The sequence below is a fragment of the Staurois parvus genome, unplaced genomic scaffold (genome assembly GCF_062004578.1).
Source record: "Staurois parvus isolate SC_StPar_1 unplaced genomic scaffold, SC_StPar_1.0 ptg000350l, whole genome shotgun sequence".
NCBI classification, from domain to species: domain Eukaryota; kingdom Metazoa; phylum Chordata; class Amphibia; order Anura; family Ranidae; genus Staurois; species Staurois parvus.
Window position 1 is genome coordinate 5677832 of NW_028318146.1, and position 20814 is coordinate 5698645.

At 42.4% G+C, this 20814-nt stretch overlaps 1 protein-coding gene across 2 annotated transcripts in view; it reads right to left on the minus strand.

Moving 5' to 3' along the window:
* Positions 1-20814, minus strand: part of ELF5 (E74 like ETS transcription factor 5) — a 63192-nt gene that overhangs the window by 12146 nt on the left and 30232 nt on the right. For both annotated transcript variants that reach the window (XM_089684630.1, XM_089684629.1), the window contains exons 2-4: positions 18042-18159; positions 2598-2831; positions 509-562 (exon numbers count right to left, since the gene is read on the minus strand). In XM_089684630.1, the coding sequence (XP_089540756.1) occupies positions 509-562; positions 2598-2831; positions 18042-18156 (403 nt within the window). In that variant the 5' untranslated portion in view covers positions 18157-18159. The remainder of the gene's footprint in view (positions 1-508; positions 563-2597; positions 2832-18041; positions 18160-20814) is intronic.

Here is a 20814-nt window from a genome sequence, read left to right on the forward strand (position 1 = left end):
TTGCTAGGGTGTAACCCTCCTGTGCTCTCAGAGAATTATTTGGCAGATAGGACCATCTCAGATATGTGAATTATAACTCTATGTCGTAGCTTTGACTATAGTGAATAGAGCGTTTTCATATATATGTTCTTTATAATCTTTAGAAATTAAAATAATATAACAAAAAAAATTTTTTTTCAACCAGCAGGTTGTGCTGTAAGCTCATTTTGACAAGTTTATCAGGCTAATCTTAACTGCTTTGCTATAAAATCATGTTCTTTTCATAATGATAGATTTTATAGACAATGTTCAGAGTTTTTTTATTTACAGCCAGTCTATGACAACCTGCAAAAAATTTTTCCTATACCCGTATTGAATGTGACATCAGACTAGAAAAATCTCAGGCTCTGGTTATGTGGAAAAGTGATATTGTTGATACAAATCCCTCATTTCTCAGTGAGAGAATTTCTAGAATTTGCATAATATGACGATGGATTTCCTTTTAAAACAAACCAGATGTGTTACTTACATTCCATGCTGTGTGGAGGAGGCGATTCTTCAGTACAGGAAAGGAGTGGAGTTCCTGAGAAAAAGTAAAGAAATAAATTTGTTTTCCCAACCAACTTTGCCCTCTTGGTTGTTATAAATAATGGTTCGCTCCTCCTCTACTTTGTGCTTTACTGCAACAGTAAGGGCCAATGATTAGAGCCCGGTAAATCACCTTACAGCTTAAGCTGGACATTCACTAGTAGAATTCTATTTGAAAATTTTCATTTTAAGAACATTTGTTCAATTTTCTAATCATCAGAGGGACTAAACGGACATTCGTTTTTGACCACAGTGATGAGAAAATTCAAAGGAGCGGGATCAGGGGCGGACTGACAACTCATGGGGCCCCCGGGCAATAGGGGATCATGGGGCCCCTGTGGTCCTTGCTCAAACTCAAAAAAGCCTATGAAAAAGGTACCAGGAGCATCTCTTGGGGCCCCCTACTGACCCCGGGCCCTCGGGCAGTGCCCGAGTTTCCAAATGGTCAGTCCGTCGCTGAGCGGGATGGAAAATGTTATCTCGAATGAACAAATTTGTGTATGTGGTTTCTCTTTAGAAAAGTCCATTTGTCCTGAAATAGAACATTAGGAGTGAACACAATTCTGGAGTACTTTCAAATGACATTCAAGTCATCAAACCTACTGAGAATTTTCATGAGAGTTTTCCTACAAATGTTTGTTAACAAATATACTAGTCTATGGCCAGCTTTAGTCTTGTAGTTACATGGTAGATAAGGTTGGAAAAAGGTCCATGTCCATTCAGTCCAATATAAGTATGGGCACAAGCTGGACCAATGTAACTATGTAAAAATTGGCATACCCAGAATCCAGACTGAATTCCTTAGCATTTCCTGCAACATCTTGCATACTATCAATGTTAGGCTGATTAGTCTGGAGTCTCCTAGTATACATCTAGCAACCTTTTTTCAGTTAAATTTATGGACAATGTCAAGGCACCCTCTAAAATTATAAACAGTCCTGAGGCACCCTCTAAAATTATAAACAGTCCTGGGGCACCCTCTAAAATTATAAACAGTCCTGGGGCACCCTCTAAAATTATAAACAGTCCTGAGGCACCCTCTAAAATTATAAACAGTCCTGAGGCACCCTCTAAAATTATAAACAGTCCTGGGGCACCCTCTAAAATTATGGACAGTTTTGAGGCACCCCATTCTAAAATGTAAAATAAGTTCTAATAGTTTTACATAATGCAGCAACATCCACACACGTAGGACACCCAACATTAGAGGTGATTTATTCTTCCAAAGCAAATAAATATTTGCACACTGGTACTGACTAGTATTCCAATGTTTCTCTTCTCCCTCATTTTTTCTCCATCACTGAGCTAATGTGACACCAGCACTGATGGAGAGGGGCAGGGGAGGGTCAAACAAGCATGCTGTGCAGACATCCGACATTCTCCTATGGTTTTTTGTGACTAAAAGGTAGGCTTGTTCCACCCGCTGGCTTGTATACAGGTTTTGGGCAATTTTTGGACATTTTGCCAAGGCACACGTGAAGAAACCTCAAGGCACCCCAAAGTGTGTGGTTGAAAAAGGCTTTTCTCGACCAGGGTTCCCCCAGAGATTGCTTGGGCAATGAACAATTTCTACCTCTCAGATACAGACTTAACCACTGACACCCTCAAACATTTTAGCTATCTGTAAGGTGGGATTCTTTCCATGAGCACAAATGTAAGGAGTATTTTCCTAGTGACCCCCAGCCTAATGTACCCTGAGCTGTAGATATAGATTTTTTAGCAGGGGTTTCCTAAGACCAGAAAGTTATTTTAAGGGTTCCTCCATGTGAAAAAGGTAAAAAAAAAAGGCTGATCTAGGCCATCTATAGAAAAAAAAAGCTGACACAAAATATTAAAAGAATATGAACATTACAAATCCAAATAGGCTTCTATGTAATAAAGGGCCCCAGGAAAATAAAGTATATCACAGTATGGCAGTTGTAATATTTTTTTCCTAGAGTAACATACATGGGAATTCCCCTTTTATGTTTTTTCTTGCTGTCAGGTAACCTAAACACATAGGTCTTTGGAGGTTCTTCAGTCCAGCTTACCATGTGTACGAATATCCTGCAGGAGGCTGTAGAGGTAATGCCCACAGGCCCCTGCCGCCTCGGTGAAGTCTTCCTTGGTCATACTGCAGAGCTGGAGGCCGGTCACATTGAACTGGGAGAAGGGGATGCAGGTGGCGTCCAGCTTGTAGTTGTCACAGCAGTACTGAAGCCACTCACACACGTGGTCCTTGCTCCAGTGTTCTGGGAGCAGAGACGTCCATTGAGAAGGCACATCTGAGAAAAGCAAGAGAAATGGGGGGGTAAAAAATATCTGAAGATTATATATAACTGGATGTCATAGAAAAAACGAAAAACACTTTTGCTTTCATAGATCAACCATTATTTCATGTTAGGTCGATGTAAAAATAAATATATTCTTCGCCTTGCAGTGCTTTAGAGCACCTGATCTCAACAAGGGTTCAGTGAAACCCTAGGGCTTCTGCAGAGGTTGCTAGCGGTTCCTTGAGTTTTGGCTGACTGACATCCCATCTGATGGTGCCTCCATAATTCCAGGTCCTATGCCATTTGGAAGAGCCAGCAGCATGATACCAATGATCTTTTTTAGCTGCCTGTAAAGGGTGACATTCTTTCCACTGGCCACCAATATAAGGGACATTCTTCCATCTGACGTCAAATTATTTGGTTTTAGTATGGGTTCCCCAAGAACTAAAATATTTCAAGGGTTCCTCTGGGGTAAAAAGGTTGAAAAAGGCTACTTTAGAGGAAAGGGTCTTCTATTTGCTTATAACACACTTCACTATAAATGGATAAGCTATCATGACAAAAAAAATAATAATAAAATGAGCGCTGGATCCAAATGGTATAGCTGCTAGCATAAAATGGCAAACCTCAAACAGCCTCCTTGTGAAAAGCTAAGAAGTATAAAAAAAATAAATAAATATATATATATATATATATATATAATATAAAAGCTGCATACTATATATATTATATATATTTTGTAGGATAAGCTATCATGGTTGGGTTCTCCTTCAAATCCTACATCATGTGTTCCATACCTTGCACTGATGAGGACAAAAAGTTTGAAACAGCTGTTTGCCAGGGGGTATAAAAGACTTAAATAATTAAGCTGCACCTTTCTTCACGCTACAAGTTTTGGAAGTCCAGGTATATAAAGGTGATAGATAACCTACAACATCCAGGCACATCCAAGGTTAACTGCTCATTAAGGTCCGAAGGACTTGGTGAAGTACTTCTACTTACCCAATCCTCCACTCCTGAAGGCTTCTCTGCACTAATAGTAGACATGTGCGTTTCATTACGATTTTTTTTTTTGGACACAAATTTCATTTTTGGCGATTTGGATGTATACGAATCTCCGAATGGACATAGTAACAAATGTCAATGAATTCAAAATTAACAAATGCATTAGTTTCATTCGGATGATGTCACATAATGTAGTTCGGGCCCATAGGGAAATTCATTACATTTTTGAATATGTTCTATAATGCAGATTTGGATAATAAATAGATCTGAATTTCATTCCATTTTTTAATTTGGATGCACAAGACACCAGTCAATATTGTCCAATCAGCTGATGCCATTTTTCTTGGTGGGTTGGACTAGTGTCTGCAAATGTTGCATCCTTCCGATTCAAATCCACCCAATTAGATAAAATATCCAATATATAGCAGTCTTTCTTAAAATGGAAACATTTTGTTAATCCATCCGGGCCAACAAATTTACGAAACGAATGCCAAAGTTATTAAGCGAATTCCAAAAATGAATCGGTTCAACATATGACAAAATTTAATTCTTCAATGAACAAATGCATCAGAAAAAAAACAAAATTTTCTGGCGTGCACATGTCTAACTGCTGAGCTGGTTCCTGCAGCTTCTTCCCCACCATCCTCAAGCAGTCTAAGGACCCCTGGCATCATCAAGACTAATGCCTAGCAGGCCTCGGCTGGAGCATGAAGGAGCGCCATCTGCCAGGGGAGTGGAGAATTCAGTAAATAAAAGTGCTTTTCCGCCTCCTAGCCAAAAATAAACATTTAAACCTTGGGAGCGCAGCCAGATCCTGAAGGATGGTTTTTAGGTCACTGCCAGGTCAGTGGCCTCACTTTCTCTTCTGCAGCCAAACAATACAATTTAATCAGAAACCTGCTGCCAGCCTGTGATTGGCACTGATGACATTAGTGCCGTCCTTAGTTCTGTTATCAAGTGGACTATAGGAGGCTGATATTAGGACAGATTCAGTTATTCAAAGACTAACTCCACTTTTTACAAAAAAAATAATAATAATAATAATAATAAATGCACATATATTTGCGGAAAAAAATGTGCATTTATGATTTTTTTTTTGCAAATCAGCCTGCAAAGCCCTGCAATAACGACCATGGAGCAATGCCAGACTCCTACAGACCCATCCTCCAGCTCCCTGTCTATACCGACTTTCTAATGGAGATCTGGAGGAAGTATTATTGGACTACGAGTGTGATGATCACCACACTTGTGTTCCATTGGGAACTACAAGTCAGTCTGCCGCAGTGGCAGATGGGACCTGTTGGTCATTCACTGTAGCCCTGCACAGCTGCAGTGGAGTTGGTTTGGGGGCGGGGTGACCCATTTGCACCATGTTACACCCTAAATACAGGTGTAAAATGGTGCAAAAGGTGGAGATTGCCTTTCAGCTGTATAAAAATACATGCATTCCATCATGAATGCTGCCAGGCTCAGCCACCTTACCAACCGTTCAGTGTCTGCTACACCTCTCTGCCAATCCATCCGCTGTTTTCCATTCAGTGTCCTTCACCCCTCTCTGCCAATCCCTCCACTGGCTTCCATTCAGTGTCCTCCACCCCTCTCTGCCAATCCCTCCGCTGTTTTCCATTCAGTGTCCTCCACCCCTCTCTGCCAATCCCTCCACTGGCCTCCATTCAGAATCCTCCACCCACTTCCACCCCCTCCACCCTTCTCTGCCAATCCCTCCACTGGCCTGCATTCAGAATCCTCCACCCACTTCCACCCCCTCCACCCCTCTCTGCCAATCCCTCCACTGGCTTCCATTCAGAATCCTCCACCCACTTCCACCCCCTCCACCCCTCTTTGCCAATCCCTCCACTGGCTTCCATTCAGAATCCTCCACCCACTTCCACCCCCTCCACCCCTCTCTGCCAATCCCTCCACTGGCTTCTATTCAGTGTCCTCCACCCCTCTCTGCCAATCCCTCTGCTGTTTTCCATTCAGTGTCCTCCACCCCTCTCTGCCAATCCCTCCACTGGCTTCCATTCAGAATCCTCCACCCACTTCCACCTCCTCCACCCCTCTCTGCCAATCCCTCCAATGGCTTCCATTCAGAATCCTCCACCCACTTCCACCCCCTCCACCCCTCTCTGCCAATCCCTCCACTGGCTTCTATTCAGTGTCCTCCACCCCTCTCTGCCAATCCCTCCACTGGCTTCCATTCAGAATCCTACACCCACTTCCACCTCCTCCACCCCTCTCTGCCAATCCCTCCAATGGCTTCCACTCTCCCAACAAATAAAATTAAAAATACTAACAACTTACAAAGCCATCCACAACTCTGCCCCCAGCTACATCACCAACCTGGTCTCAAAATATCGACCAACCGCTCTCTTTGATCCTCCCAAGACCTTCTGCTCTCTAGTTCCCTTGTCACCTCCTCCCATGCTCGCCTCCAGGACTTCTCCTGAGCGTCTCCCATCCTATGGAACTCCCCACCCCAATCTGTCCGGCTGTCTCCTAATCTATCCACCTTTAGACGATCCCTGAAAACCTTTCTCTTTAAAGAAGCCTATCCTGCTTCTACCTAATAAACCGCCATTTATTTCCTCCATCAGCTCATCCCCCACAGCTATTACCTTTTTATCACTCAACCCTTCCTCCTAGATTGTAAGTTCTAACGAGCCGGGCCCTCTGTTTCCTCCTGTACTAAATTGTATTGTAACCGTAATATCTACCTTCATTTTGTAAAGCTCTGCACAAACTGTTGGCACTATAGAAATCCTGTATAATAATAATAATGTATTGATTGTTGATTATTAAAAACATAACTGGATAAAATGGTGTTTTATTGTCTGAAGTTCAGCTTTATAACTGATGAGTCCTAATAATGGGGATATAAGTGAGAATGAAGTGTTCCAAGTGACACATAGCTGCTTGCTTAAGCCTGTACTGCTGATTTGCCTATCTAGAGGAGGGGAAATCCCTGAGTCTGCAAGTACAGACAGCACCCAGGATTAACACAGCAAGGCTTTGATGCTGGTGACAGACGGGCAATTACAGATGTGTTAATGTAAACAATAATTTCTGATGGTCTCCTAGCGACAAGGCGTAATGTCACCTGGCTGATCATTCTGTCATTTCCAAAAAAATATTCAAGCAGAGCGTATCCATGTTCAGCACAAAGTCTGGCTGAGGTTTTACAAGAAGCTGAAATTTTGGAAATGTTCGTACTGTTTATTTTTTTTAACATTACAGTGACTAAAGTTGGTCATACATGGTTAGATTGTTATTGGAAGGTTCGTACGAAACACTAAATCTTTCATCACAGCATTCGATGAAGCCATCTTTTAGTCAACCAACTTCATTCAAAGGCCCTTATAAATTCCATCCAGACCTGATAGTTGAATTGATTCCTAGATGTATTAACCACTTGACCAGCGGTGGACTGACAACTCATGGGGCCCCCGGGCAATAGGGGATCATGGGGCCCCTGGGCAATAGGGGATCATGGGACCCCTGTGTCCTTGCCCAAACTCAAAAAAGCCTATGAAAAAGGTACCAGGGGCATCTCATGGGGCCCCCTACAGACCCCTGGCCCTCGGGCAGTGCCCGAGTTTCCAAATGCTCAGTCCGCCCCTGCACTTGACCCCCCCAGGCCAGTGCTGACATTTCTCTTATACATGTAAAAATCAGCATTTTTTTTGTTTTGCTGGAAAATTCCCAAACATTATATATACAGGCGTACCTCAGTTTAGGAATTTAATTTGTTCTGTGGGACTTTTCATATTACCAATTACAAAAACCAAAAAATGACATGACTTAAACCGGAGCGCATTTTCCCATAGGAATGCATTGAAACCAAATAATCCGTTCCGAAGGTCAGAAAAAAGTAAAAAAAAAGTCCTTTATCTGTTCAAAACTCTTTACAAAGTGCACTTTAAAGGCATAAATACTGTACAGGGACATGATTAGAAAATAATTTGTAAATGCATTGAAAACCAATTAATTAATTCGTATTGCGAAAAAAATTCATTTTCAATGGATTTTCATTTGTAAACCGAAAATTATGTTAACCGAGGCGTTTGGAAACCGAGGTACGCCTGTGTGTGTGTGTATATATATATATATATATATATATATATATATATATATATATATTTTTTTTTTAAAGCAGAGACTTTGGAAAATAAAATAAAATGGTGGGTGTTGCATTTTTATGTCACAAAATATTTGCACAACGGTTTTTCAAACGCAAATTTTTTTTGGAAAAAATACACTTCAATGAATTTTAATGAACACAATTAACCCTTTGAGGACCAAGGTACATATTTGTCCCATGTTTTTAATTGCCTGTATCATCTGATTAAGAACTTAAAATACTTTTTTTTTTTTGGTTTGAGTCAAAATATTAGTTCTTATCAACAAATGGATCTAGCTTTTTGCCAATTATTTCATGAAATGGCTTAGTTACAGCAACTGAAGTGTACGAACTTTAAAAACAAAAAATTGATTCTTTTGGTGTTCCGTAATCTTATGGTCCTCAAAGGGTTAACACTATAATACCAAATGTTTAGGTAAAATACGTAGGACTATGTTACACTAAGTAAATAGATACCAAACCTGTCACACTATAAACTGTGCATGCCCGTGGTGTGATCGTGATCCTGATATAACCACCTTAATGCAAGGTCATGAACAGGGGCGGACTGACCATTAGGAAACTCGGGCACTGCCCGAGGGCCCGGGGTCAGTAGGGGGCACCATGAGATGCCCCTGATACTATTTTCATACGCTTTTTTTGAGTTTGGGCAAGGACACAGGGGCCCCATAATCCCCTATTACCCGGGGGCCCCATGAGTTGTCAGTCCACCCCTGGTCATGAATATACGTACGGCGGTATTGAGGTGAATGAACGGATTTTTTTTTTATTGTCTATTAACCTCTTACCAGGAGGCTGTATGGCTTTAGTATCACATGACCATTGTGACTGGTTCTCAGAAGTTGTGACTGACAGCTATTGGGGACAACATCTTGGTCAGTGTTCTAGGAGCACTCAGTGAACACACACTTCGCACACAACATCAGTTCGCCATGGACGGATATGTTCATCAGCTGGGTGATAAAGTGCACACTTTTTGCTGCCTTACATGGTCAGAAAGAGGTTAAAATCAATGAAATCATTATCAAAAATAATGCATGTGGGCTGGTTTAGGGCACCAAATCCTGGACAAGGCTAAATTTTTGTTATTCGGAGAGCTGGATATACATACTTACTCCAAATCACAATATTAACGAATTGGACATAAATTATAATGAAACAACAAAGTTCATTTTTTTAATTTAGATGTTTGAGGCATCTGAAATAACGACATAACGAATGATCCAAATTTACTTGGATCCATTTAATTTTTATTATGCATTAACTTTTTTCATTATTATAAAGATTACACTATGAAATGGAAAAATATTGCAATAAATACTGTAAGGTGTAAAAGTTAAATAAAATGATGATTCGTACTTATTGTGTTTGGGTTGGATGGAGGTGGTGTGGTGGATCCATTTCTGATTCATACCATGATGAATGAATCCAAAATTAATTTAATTCCATTCATTCTTTCATCTTTATTTTGCATTAACATTTTACATTATTTTAAAAAATTTAGCTCATTTCATTTCTCTTTGTGGGTTGGACTAGCAGGGATGACTTAGAGGTGCATCTCCCGAAAAAACAAATTAAAACGAATAGAGCCAATCTTCCAAAAAATACGAAACGAATCTGAATATACAAAACTATTCAGAATATACAAAACTAATCAGAATATACAAAACAAATTCTGAAAATGAATCATTCTAACATATATGAATATGACTAAAAGCCCATACAGAAATGGCAGCTATAAATACAAACATAAATTCAACTATAAACACAAGTCAATCTAGAAATCCAGCACTTTTCCTCCCATCCACAATAAAATTGTGTATGTAAACTGTACAGCTGCATTTGGGCCCTCTGGAATCTAGGGCCCCTTTTAAACAAGGCGATAGTACAGGGGGTGCCAGGACCACTCCGTCTGGCACAGGGGCGGACTGACCATTTGGAAATTCGGGCACTGCCCGAGGGCCCGGGGTCAGTAGGGGGCCCCATGAGATGCCCCTGGTACCTTTTTCATAGGCTTTTTTGAGTTTGGGCAAGGACACAGGGGCCCCATGATCCCCTATTGCCCGGGGGCCCCATGAGTTGTCAGTCTGCCCCTGGTCTGACATGTAGTTCTCCATCTCTATTTTTTCATCTGCTATCTATGCAATTAAGGAGTTCTGACTTCACTGGCTGCATGCACGCTCTAACTCAGTGAGCTATAAAGAATCAGGAAATGCGAATGAACGCCAGGAAATTAGCATTTTCAGAGGAAGGCCAGTGGTGGCAAGTGCCTTGGCCCTCTTTTTACTTTAAAACCCCCATTTATGCCAAGGCAGGGGGCCACTCTGCACCAGTTATCAGTCCCTCACCGACAGGCACCTGTAGTACAAAAATATTCTATTTCTTTTTTGCCTACCTGCTGTAAAAAAGGTATTACAGTCCATTCCAGTGACTCATATATCTTTATGATTGTTCTTGGGTTTTTATGGGTTTTTATAGGTTTTTATGGGTTTGGGCCTGGATGTTTGAAATGTGACTTTAATCAGTCACTCAATAAATTGTGACATTACAATGCACAGTTCTGCAGCTGCAGAAAGTACTGATGTCAGAAATTCAGTGGAAAAGCCAGGCAGATAGCATCTTCAGAAGGAGGCCAGTAATGGCATTCCTTCAATCTCCATTTTGGCAGGTTTCTATTAAACACAGAACCTGCTGACTAGAGCTTAGAGCAGGGTGAAAGAGGAATAGTCTTCTGCTGCTCAGTCACTGTCCAATCTCAGGCTGGGGGTACAAAGACGACCAAGAATTATTGCTTAAAGAGATTGTCTAAGCACCACCTGGGCTACCAAACCCTCCTTACCCTTCTACAGAATGTTCCAGCATGCATTTGTTGTTTTCTTTGTTTCTGTAACAAGAAACAGCTTTGAATACTCTGACATCATCACCAAGGTTGTAAAATTCTTGCAGGGGTGACTGCAGAGTCCAGTGGATATAGACATGCTCCCAGAACTACATCTCCTGAGAGCCCTTTACCTACACACAGTCATGGGAACTCATAAAAAGTGTCTATGACACTCTCTAGAATTCCAACATGCCTCTGAACGCCAAATTTAATTTTGAGCACCTAATTCATGTACATGTTGTTAACAGCAGGCAGTGGGCAACTCCATAGCCAACAGACAGCCTGCTATTGGCTAGAGTATCAAGCCACTGCCTGGTGTCAATCACAAGCAGAGAACGAACATGACGGGGAACTAATGTCTCAGCCAGGGGCAGACTGACCATTTGGAAACTCGGGCACTACCCGAGGGCCCGGGGTCAGTAGGGGGCCCCATGAGATGCCCCTGGTACCTTTTTCATAGGCTTTTTGAGTTTGGGCAAGGACACAGGGGCCCCATGATCCCCTATTGCCCGGGGGCCCCATGAGTTGTCAGTCCGCCCCTGGTCTCAGCTTTCCCAATCAGGCTCCGTCCAGTGTCAGCATCACTGGAGGCAGTCAAATCAACAAACAAAATAATACCACCTGGTACACAGCACACAGAGACAGGCACTTTGCTTGTCTCTGTACGCCAACTTTGAGTTGGTCTTAATCACCTCCAGCTTCGTTATCTACGAACTGTAGGTAATTTTTTTTTTAATTTGGTGCAGTAAGAAGAACTACACGAATCTGTCACACATAGTGGTAATGCTGCGAAAAGAGGCAGCAGGGGTTTTTGAATCTGGCAGAAGCCATTTTCAAGAGCTGTACAGCCAAAAAAGCATCGCTAGGACTTTACTGAATTGAGTGAGTGGCAAGACTCTTTCAAGCCAAGGCGGCAGCATTATTTTTCTAAGAAATGAATTAATTTATACATGTGGAGAGGGGATGTTAATCCTTCACATGGCTAACGTTGTCTGCTGTCAAATCGCCGAGATGGAGATGTCAAAATGACAATATATCTAGAAGACAGATGGTGGTGAAGGCCATCACCCCTGTTCAGGGATGGTTGATCTAGTCTGACAGAGATGGCTTCTTTCAGGCCACCTGCACCAGTTGCTACCCCCTGGTCATGTGACAGCAACTTACACCGCCAGCTATGTGGCCTGAATGGTTAACACCTATGCAGACTTCTTGACACCATGGATGGGATTATGTAACAGGAGGAAGGTAGTTCTATTACTTTCACAACTTGCATCCTGCTCTTGGACAATCAACCTCTACACATTCCATGGTGTTTGGATAAGGGTGTCTGTGCTACTGTGTGAATAGAAATCTACCTGACATTCATTGGAACTGAAGAAGTTACTTGGAGAAACTATGAAACATCTTCAACATTACAGAATATGTCCAGCTGAATGTGACTAATTACTACCAACTATACCATGACCTGAATAAATGGGAACCTTTACAGACACTGAGCTGTTTACTTTTAATCATCTGAATCAATCAATCTTAATGACAAGTGATAATTAACAGCATCTCTCGGTAATGACTCCGCCACTTTCAAGCATGTGAAAGAATTCCAGTTATTTGGATTCATAAGTATCACTCTTACAGTAATGATGACCAATATCCCTTACTGAAAGATATTATTACAGTTCCAGTGCATGTGAAACTGGATCGCCAACTGCGTCATCAGATCTTGGGAATATGCCGGGTCCTGCCAAATCACCACATGTACTTGCAGACGAGTGCCAGGGGCCAAGACTATAATCAGGTGATTAACCGTGCACAAGTGAAATCTGCTTGATATGGGATTAAAGCGGAACTTCAGATTTTTTTTTTTTTGCTTTGGAGTGTGGTCAAGATTTTAAAACTGCGCCCTTGTTGGGGAAATTTCCCCTCACATCCTGTCCTGGAGACAGAACAAGAAATGAGCAGAAATCTCCCCAAAGTGAGTGGAAGTGCTACTTTTGACAAAATTCTCTGGAACAGATGTCCTCACTGGGAGTGAATTCATGACTTCCTTTTCCAAAAGACAACTGTAAATTTTATATTTCTGGTGAAAATGATCACCAAGACAGAATATGAAAGTGAATCTCCCATTTGGGATTTTTTTTTTATGTGAATAAAATGGGGAAGGGTTAGGCCCTCTGGCATGTTTAAGTGCTGTATATGTCTCCATTGAAGAAATTCACCCTCTTTACTGGTCCTGTTGGTTATTGTCACTGGGACAGAAGGTGATGGAAATTTTCAGAAGTTTACAGTTGTCAACAGAACAGAAGGTGAAGGTAAGTCTTCCAATGGAGACACCTCTTCATGTAACAACTCTCTGCGAGAGCTGTCCTCTCATTGTGGATTTTTTCACATCTTGTGGTGTCCTCAGGATAGGCAGTGATGACATATCTCCCAACAGATTCTAATACCCCAGAAGCTACTAAGCAGCTCATCCACTCCCTCATCATATCACGACTCGATTACTGCAACTCCCTCCTCACTGGCCTGCCTCACCACAGGCTATCCCCGCTTCAGTTGATCCTGAATACGGCGGCCAGACTCATCCACCTTACCAACCGCTCCGTTTCCACCTCTGCCAATCCCTCCACTGGCTCCCGATTGCCCAACAGATCAAATTCAAACTGCTAACACTGACGTACAAAGCTGTCCATAATTCTGCCCCAAATTACATCACCGACCTAATATCCAAATACCACCCAAAACGCACTCTCCGCTCCTCACAAGACCTCCTTCTCTCTAGTTCCCTGATCTCCTCCTCCCTTTCCCGCCTCCAAGACTTCTCCAGGGCATCACCATCCTCTGGAACTCCCTACCCCAATCCATCAGACTATCACCCACTCTCCTCTCCTTTAGGCGCACCCTAAAAAAAACACCTTTTCAGGGAAGCCTACCCCACCCTCTGCTAACTGCCGATCTCCTCCACTCTTCCTACCACTTCATCCCCCACAGCTTTTCCTCCCATTCCACTATCCCCTCCCTCCTAGATTGTAAGCTCCAAGGAGCAGGGCCCTTGAACCCCTCATGTATCGCACTGTATTGTTATTGTACTGTCTCATGTATTGTTGGAGCTATATAAATACTGTATAATAATAATAATAATAATACAGTATACATGGAGCATAGTCTAACGTACTTGAGTCTATGTCAACTTATGGGATTGCAGGGAATATTAGCCTTACAGCAGTTGGAGATCTAATGGTTGAATATCTGTAGTTCACATGGGTGGGTACACAATACGTTTTCAATGTCACCCAGAACTGCCACTGCTATAGGCTGTGCAAGAAATAGGGATAAATTGCGGTGTGAAGGTGCAGGAATTGGAGATGATCTGAGGTCTCAAGGTGCAGGAATTGGGGCTGGCCTGAGGTCTAAAGGTATAGGAATTGGAGATGTCCTGAGGTCTGAAGGTGTAGGAAACCACAGGGCCCCATACAGCCAACTTGGCAGGGCCCCCCCAATGCAAAAAACAACAACAGTTTACTATGCTTCAGTTATGAATGAACACTGTGAGTGATTGATACTGATCACTCATTGTGTTCATTCAGGAAAGGAAGGGGATGGTAAATGTGACACATTTACCAGACCTTTCCCTCACTCTCCATCCTGAATGATCCTATTGTGTGATTGAAGCTGCTGGTGGGAAGGAAAGGAGGGAAGCTGGCAGCACTGCGGGGGTGGGGGCACACAGGTGGGGCCTTGGAAGCAGGGGGAAACATATGGCTCACAGGGAGGGTGATGAGTGTGGCTGGGGGAAATTACTGGAACCAATCCCCTGTATGGTTCTCTCAGACAGCTATGCAGGGGATCAGTTCTAGTAATTGCCCCCCCCCCCCACCACCATGCTGATCACTCTCCCTGCCCACATCAAATTCGCCCAGCTGCCTGGGCCCCCCTGCTAGTCTGGGGCCTATACAGGTGGACTGGTGGTACCCCCTTATCCAGGGCCCTGGGTGTAGGAATTGGGGTTAAGCTGAGGTCTAAAGGTGCAGGAATTGGATCTGATCTGAGGTCTAAAGGTGCAGGAATTGGATCTGATCTGAGGTCTAAAGGTGCAGGAATTGGATCTGATCTGAGGTCTAAAGGTGCAGGAATTGGATCTGATGTCTAAAGGTGCAGGAATTGGATCTGATGTCTAAAGGTGCAGGAATTGGATCTGATGTCTAAAGGTGCAGGAATTGGATCTGAGGTCCGAAGGTGCAAGAATTGGGGTTGACCTGAGGTCCGCAGGTGCAGGAATTGGGAATGATCTGAGGTCAGAACGTATATGTTTTGTATGTGCACCAGTTATTATTATATATTATACATATTATAATATTTAACAAGTTTATAGCTCCATTTGCAGTAAACTATAAATGAAAAATTGTAAAACAAACTTTACAACCATGGCATGCTATTGTTCAATGGCACGCCGGATGTCTGATGCTTGTAAACTGACTGCTGTGGAAAAGGCTGCTGACCCACATAATCTGTTGTTTTCCATTGTTGGCTAAGAAGTAATCAGGCACAGAACCTGCTTCCTAATAATACTGGGTGGTAGCTATAAGATTCTGCAGTATGCTGTATGTCAGTTATAATAATTAGTAACTATCTTATATTGCTTCTGCGGTACACTTGTGCTTGCTTAGATTTTACTGGGATGCAACTATTAAGCCAACATGAACCCTCACAATGAACCCAGCGTCTGGTGATGTCTATGCGTTCCAGACTTCAGGCTTTAATTGACTGCAAAGGATTTGCAACCAAGTATTAAAAAGTGAGTTTGATTTATGATTATTATTCTGTCCCATTACTTTTGGTCCCTTAACAAGTGGGAGGCACATATGCAAACTGTTGTAATTCCTACACCGTTCACCTGATTTGAATGTAAATACCCTCAAATTAAAGCTGACAGTCTGCAGTTAAAGCACATCTTGTTTGTTTCATTTCAATCCATTGTGGTGGTGTATAGAGCCAAAAATGTTAGAATTGTGTCGATGTCCCAATATTTATGGACCTGACTGTATATACAGTCAGGTCCATAAATATTGGGACATCGACACAATTCTAACATTTTTGGCTCTATACACCACCACAATGGATTTGAAATGAAAAAAGATGTGCTTTAACTGCAGACTGTCAGCTTTAATTTGAGGGTATTTACATCCAAATCAAGTGAACAGTGTAGGAATTACAACAGTTTGCGTATGTGCCTCCCACTTGCTAAGGGACCAAAAGTAATGGGACAATTGGCTTCTCAGCTGTTCCATGGCCAGGTGTGTGTTATTCTCTCATTATCCCAATTACAATGAGCAGATAAAATGTCCAGAGTTCATTTCAAGTGTGCTATTTGCATTTCGAATCTGCTGCGGTCAACTCTCAAGATGAGATCCAAAGAGCTGTCACTATTAGTGAAGCAAGCCATCATTAGGCTGAAAAAACAAAACAAACCCATCAGAGAGATAGCAAAAACATTAGTCGTGGCCAAAACAACTGTTTGGAACATTCTTAAAAAGGAAAAACGCACCGGTGAGCTCAGCAACACCAAAACACCTGGAAGACCACGGAAAACAACTGTGGTGGATGACCGAAGAATTCTTTCCCTGGTGAAGAAAACACCCTTCACAACAGTTGGCCAGATCAACAACACTCTCCAGGAGGTAGGTGTATGTGTGTCAAAGTCAACAATCAAGAGAAAACTTCACCAGAGTGAATACAGATGGTTCACCACAAGATGGAAACCATTGGTGAGCCTCAAAAACAGGAAGGCCAGATTAGAGTTTGCCAAACGACATCTAAAAAAGCCTTCACAGTTCTGGAACAACATCCTATGGACAGATGAGACCAACATCAACTTGTACCAGAGTGATGGGAAGAGAAGAGTATGGAGAAGGAAAGGAACTGCTCATGATCCTAAGCATACCACCTCATCAGTGAAGCATGGTGGTGGTAGTGTCATGGCGTGGGCATGTATGGCTGCCAATGGAACTGGTTCTCTTGTATTTATTGATGATGTGACTGCTGACAAAAGCAGCAGGATGAAGTCTGAAGTGTTTTGGGCAATATTATCTGCTCATATTCAGCCAAATGCTTCACAACTCATTGGATGCCGCTTCACAGTGCAGATGGACAATGACCCAAAGCAGACTGCAAAAGCAACCAAAGAGTTTTTTAAGATAAAGAAGTGGAATGTTATGCAATGGCCAAGTCAGTCACCTGACCTGAATCCGATTGAGCATGCATTTCACTTGCTGAAGACAAAACTGAAGGGAAAATGCCCCAAGAACAAGCAGGAACTGAAGACAGTTGCAGTAGAGGCCTGGCAGAGCATCACCAGGGATGAAACCCACCGTCTGGTGATGTCTATGCGGTCCAGACTTCAGGCTGTAATTGACTGCAAAGGATTTGCAACCAAGTATTAAAAAGTGAAAGTTTGATTTATGATTATTATTCTGTCCCATTACTTTTGGTCCCTTAACAAGTGGGAAGCACATATGCAAACTGTTGTAATTCCTACACCGTTCACCTGATTTGGATGTAAATACCCTCAAATTAAAGCTGACAGTCTGCAGTTAAAGCACATCTTGTTCGTTTCATTTCAAATCCATTGTGGTGGTGTATAGAGCCAAAAATGTTAGAATTGTGTCGATGTCTCATTATTTATGGACCTGACTGTATATATAATCGGGAGTCCGGGGTCCCGATCGTTATGTATACAGTATGTTGAAATGTGTTTTTATTACAAAATATATGAAAAATATTTTTAAAAATACATTTTCAAATATACTGTATGTCTTTAAAAATAGAAATCTACATTTTTGGAATGCATTTACAAATATATGTAAAAATATGTTAAAATTACTTTTTTATATGTTAAAAAAATGTGAAGGATATATTTTAAGTAATATATTTGAAAATATTTTTCATATATTTTGTAATATATAAAAAAAGCATTTCGACATACAGTATATATATATATATATATATATATATATATATATATATATATATATAAAAATATATTGAATATGGCCAAAATTGTACTATTTCAAATATATTTTTCTTCCATATGGGAATGATTGCTGCTACTGTTTATAAATATCTGTAATAAAAACATAGTAGTGGTACAATTTGCAGGGATGTGATAGAAGGATCGAGCAAACAACTCCAGGAGGCGGCTTACCTGGTGTTGGCTCTTTGTACACCGGATACAGGTCACTATAGAATAAGTCCATCCACGAAAAATGGGATTCAGAGAGGGAGGGCATAACAGTGCTGTGTGTAGCAGAGTCTATCATTCCCTGCAACAAAATAAAAAACATTTATTACACCTGAAAAGGTCATTTATTATGATTCTAAAAGTAATAGATCACTCTAGAAAAGCAAGTCTCAAACTTCCCTAACCTTAAAGTGGAACTTTTGGAAAATTAAAAAAAATAACTCATATGATGCAATCTGTTCCTAGCTTTAGCCCGGGTTCACACTGATGTGGTGCGTATTCCGCACCGCATCAGATTCGCACCCCATTCATGTGAACTGCTGCGGGTGTGTATGTTAACCCCTTCACGCCTAAGGGTAAAACAAATCTAAATGCCTAAGCACAATTCTGCAACGTTGACATGTGATAGTAAAATTGTCCATATCATCACAACTACTTTGTACATCCAATTGTATTATACCTTGTTTTTTTCAGGATAAATTGGGCTTTCATTTGGTGGTAAATGGTAATGGATATCTCCTGATTTTTTTTTATTATCAAAGCAAAACTGGCCCAAAATAGTAAAAAAATTTTTATTGAGATGTGTGTTTCTTGTTACGACCATAACCTACCGTATTTGCCGGCGTATAAGACGACTGGGCGTATAAGACGACCCCCCTACTTTTCCTGCTAAAATGTAGTGTTTGGGCTATACTCGCCGTATAAGACTACCCCTCTTCCAATGCACACCAGTGGGAGGAATAGTGCCCCATCATTGATGTCAGTGGGAGGAATAGTGCCCCATCATTGGTATTAGTGGCAGGAATAGTGCCCCATCATTGGCATTAGTGGCAGGAATAGTGCCCTATCATTAGTATCAGTGGAGGAATAGTGCTCCATCATTGGTGTCAGTGGGAGGAACAGTGCCCCATCATTGGTGTCAGTGGGAGGAATAGTGCCCCATCATTGGTATCAGTGGCAGGAATAGTGCCCCATCATTGGTATCAGTGGGGGGAATAGGTGCCCCATCATTGGTATCAGTGGCAGGAATGGTGCCCCATCATTGGTATCAGTGGCAGGAATAGTGCCCCATCATTGGTGTCAGTGGGAGGAATAGTGCCCCATCATTGATGTCAGTGGGAGGAATGGTGTCCCATCATTGGTGTCAGTGAGGGGTGGAATAGTGCCCCATCATTGGTGTCAGTGGGGGGTGGAATAGTGCCCCATCGTTGGTGTCAGTGGGAGGAATAGTGCCCCATCATTGGTATCAGTGACACCAATGATGGGGCACTATTCCTCCCACTGAGACTTGCTGACCCTGTTCTCGTATGGTGCTGCTGCAGCCAGCATATGTGGTTGCAGCAGCACCTCTACACAGAACACTTACCTGCTGCTCCAGCACTCAATTTTCGCGGGGCCGCTCGGCTCCGCCCCCTCGCCGGTGATTGGCCGCCTGTGTGCCTTTCCTGAGCTACAGTTCTGGCGGCCAATCACCGGTGAGGAGGCGGAGCCGAGCAGCCGCACGAACATCCAGTGGCCGAACTGAAGGAGACGCCGCGCTTCCTGGACCGGATCGTCGTGGGACTGGATCCAGGTAAGAGACATCAGCCCCTGCAAACCCCTGTACTTAATGCCGCAGCCCCCCTAAACATGTGTACCGGCGTATAAGACGACCCCCGACTTTTGAGAAGATTTTCAAGGGTCAAAAAGTCGTCTTATACGCCGGCAAATACGGTACCTCCCTAGAACAACCCAAAATAAATTCTCCAGCTCTTGACGATCACAGCGATACCATATATGTGGATGTTATTTGTTGTTTGTACCCATAGTACAGCCCAGAAACAATAGTGCGCATTTTGTTTTTGTCTTTTTTTTTACCTAAAACACACTGACATTGACACTAACTGACACTAATACCAATTTTTTTTTAAATCCTGACCTTTGACCCTGACCTTGACCCAAACACTAACCCTGGCACTGAATTAGATCAAACCTTGATCTAGGTATTTTTCTTTTATGTTTTAATATTTATTTATTTATCATCTTTTTTTCCTTTTTACAAACAATTTATTTATCTCTCTATATCAGGAGTTAGAGAGATACAATGTATCTCTCTCCTCCATTCATAGAGAGAGAAAAAACAAGGGAGCCGGGCTGCACAGTGACTGATCACTGTACTAGCCAATCAGAGGCTATCACAGCGATCACGCGACCCGGAATCAGGAGTCCTGGGTCCTGATCGTTAGAACGGGACCCGGGGCTCTCAGTGACACCATGGTCTCTGTGCTGGGAGCGCGCTGAGTGTCGTGCTCCCAGCACAAAGACAGGTACGCAAATATGCGGCCCCACGGAAAAAAGCACAGTTCTGTGAGGCTGCATATTTGTGTGCCGTCGGCATCAAGGAGTTAGGTTAATATGTGCAGAATCAGATCGCATAGGTGTGAATAGTCATACGATCCAATTCTAGTGCAGACCAAAAAAAAGGTTCCTGCACATTTATGGTGCGGTGCGATTAGAGCCATACAAAATGTATGGCTTCAGTCAGACACCGCACACAAATCACATGTGATCACATGTGATGAAAGGTACCAGGGGGATCTCATAGGGCCCCCTACTGACCCCGGGCCCTCGGGTAGTGCCTGAGTGCCGGAATGGTCAGTCCGCCCCTGGTCACACCGCACACAAATCACATGTGATCACATGTGATGAAAGGTACCAGGGGGATCTCATAGGGCCCCCTACTGACCCCGGGCCCTCG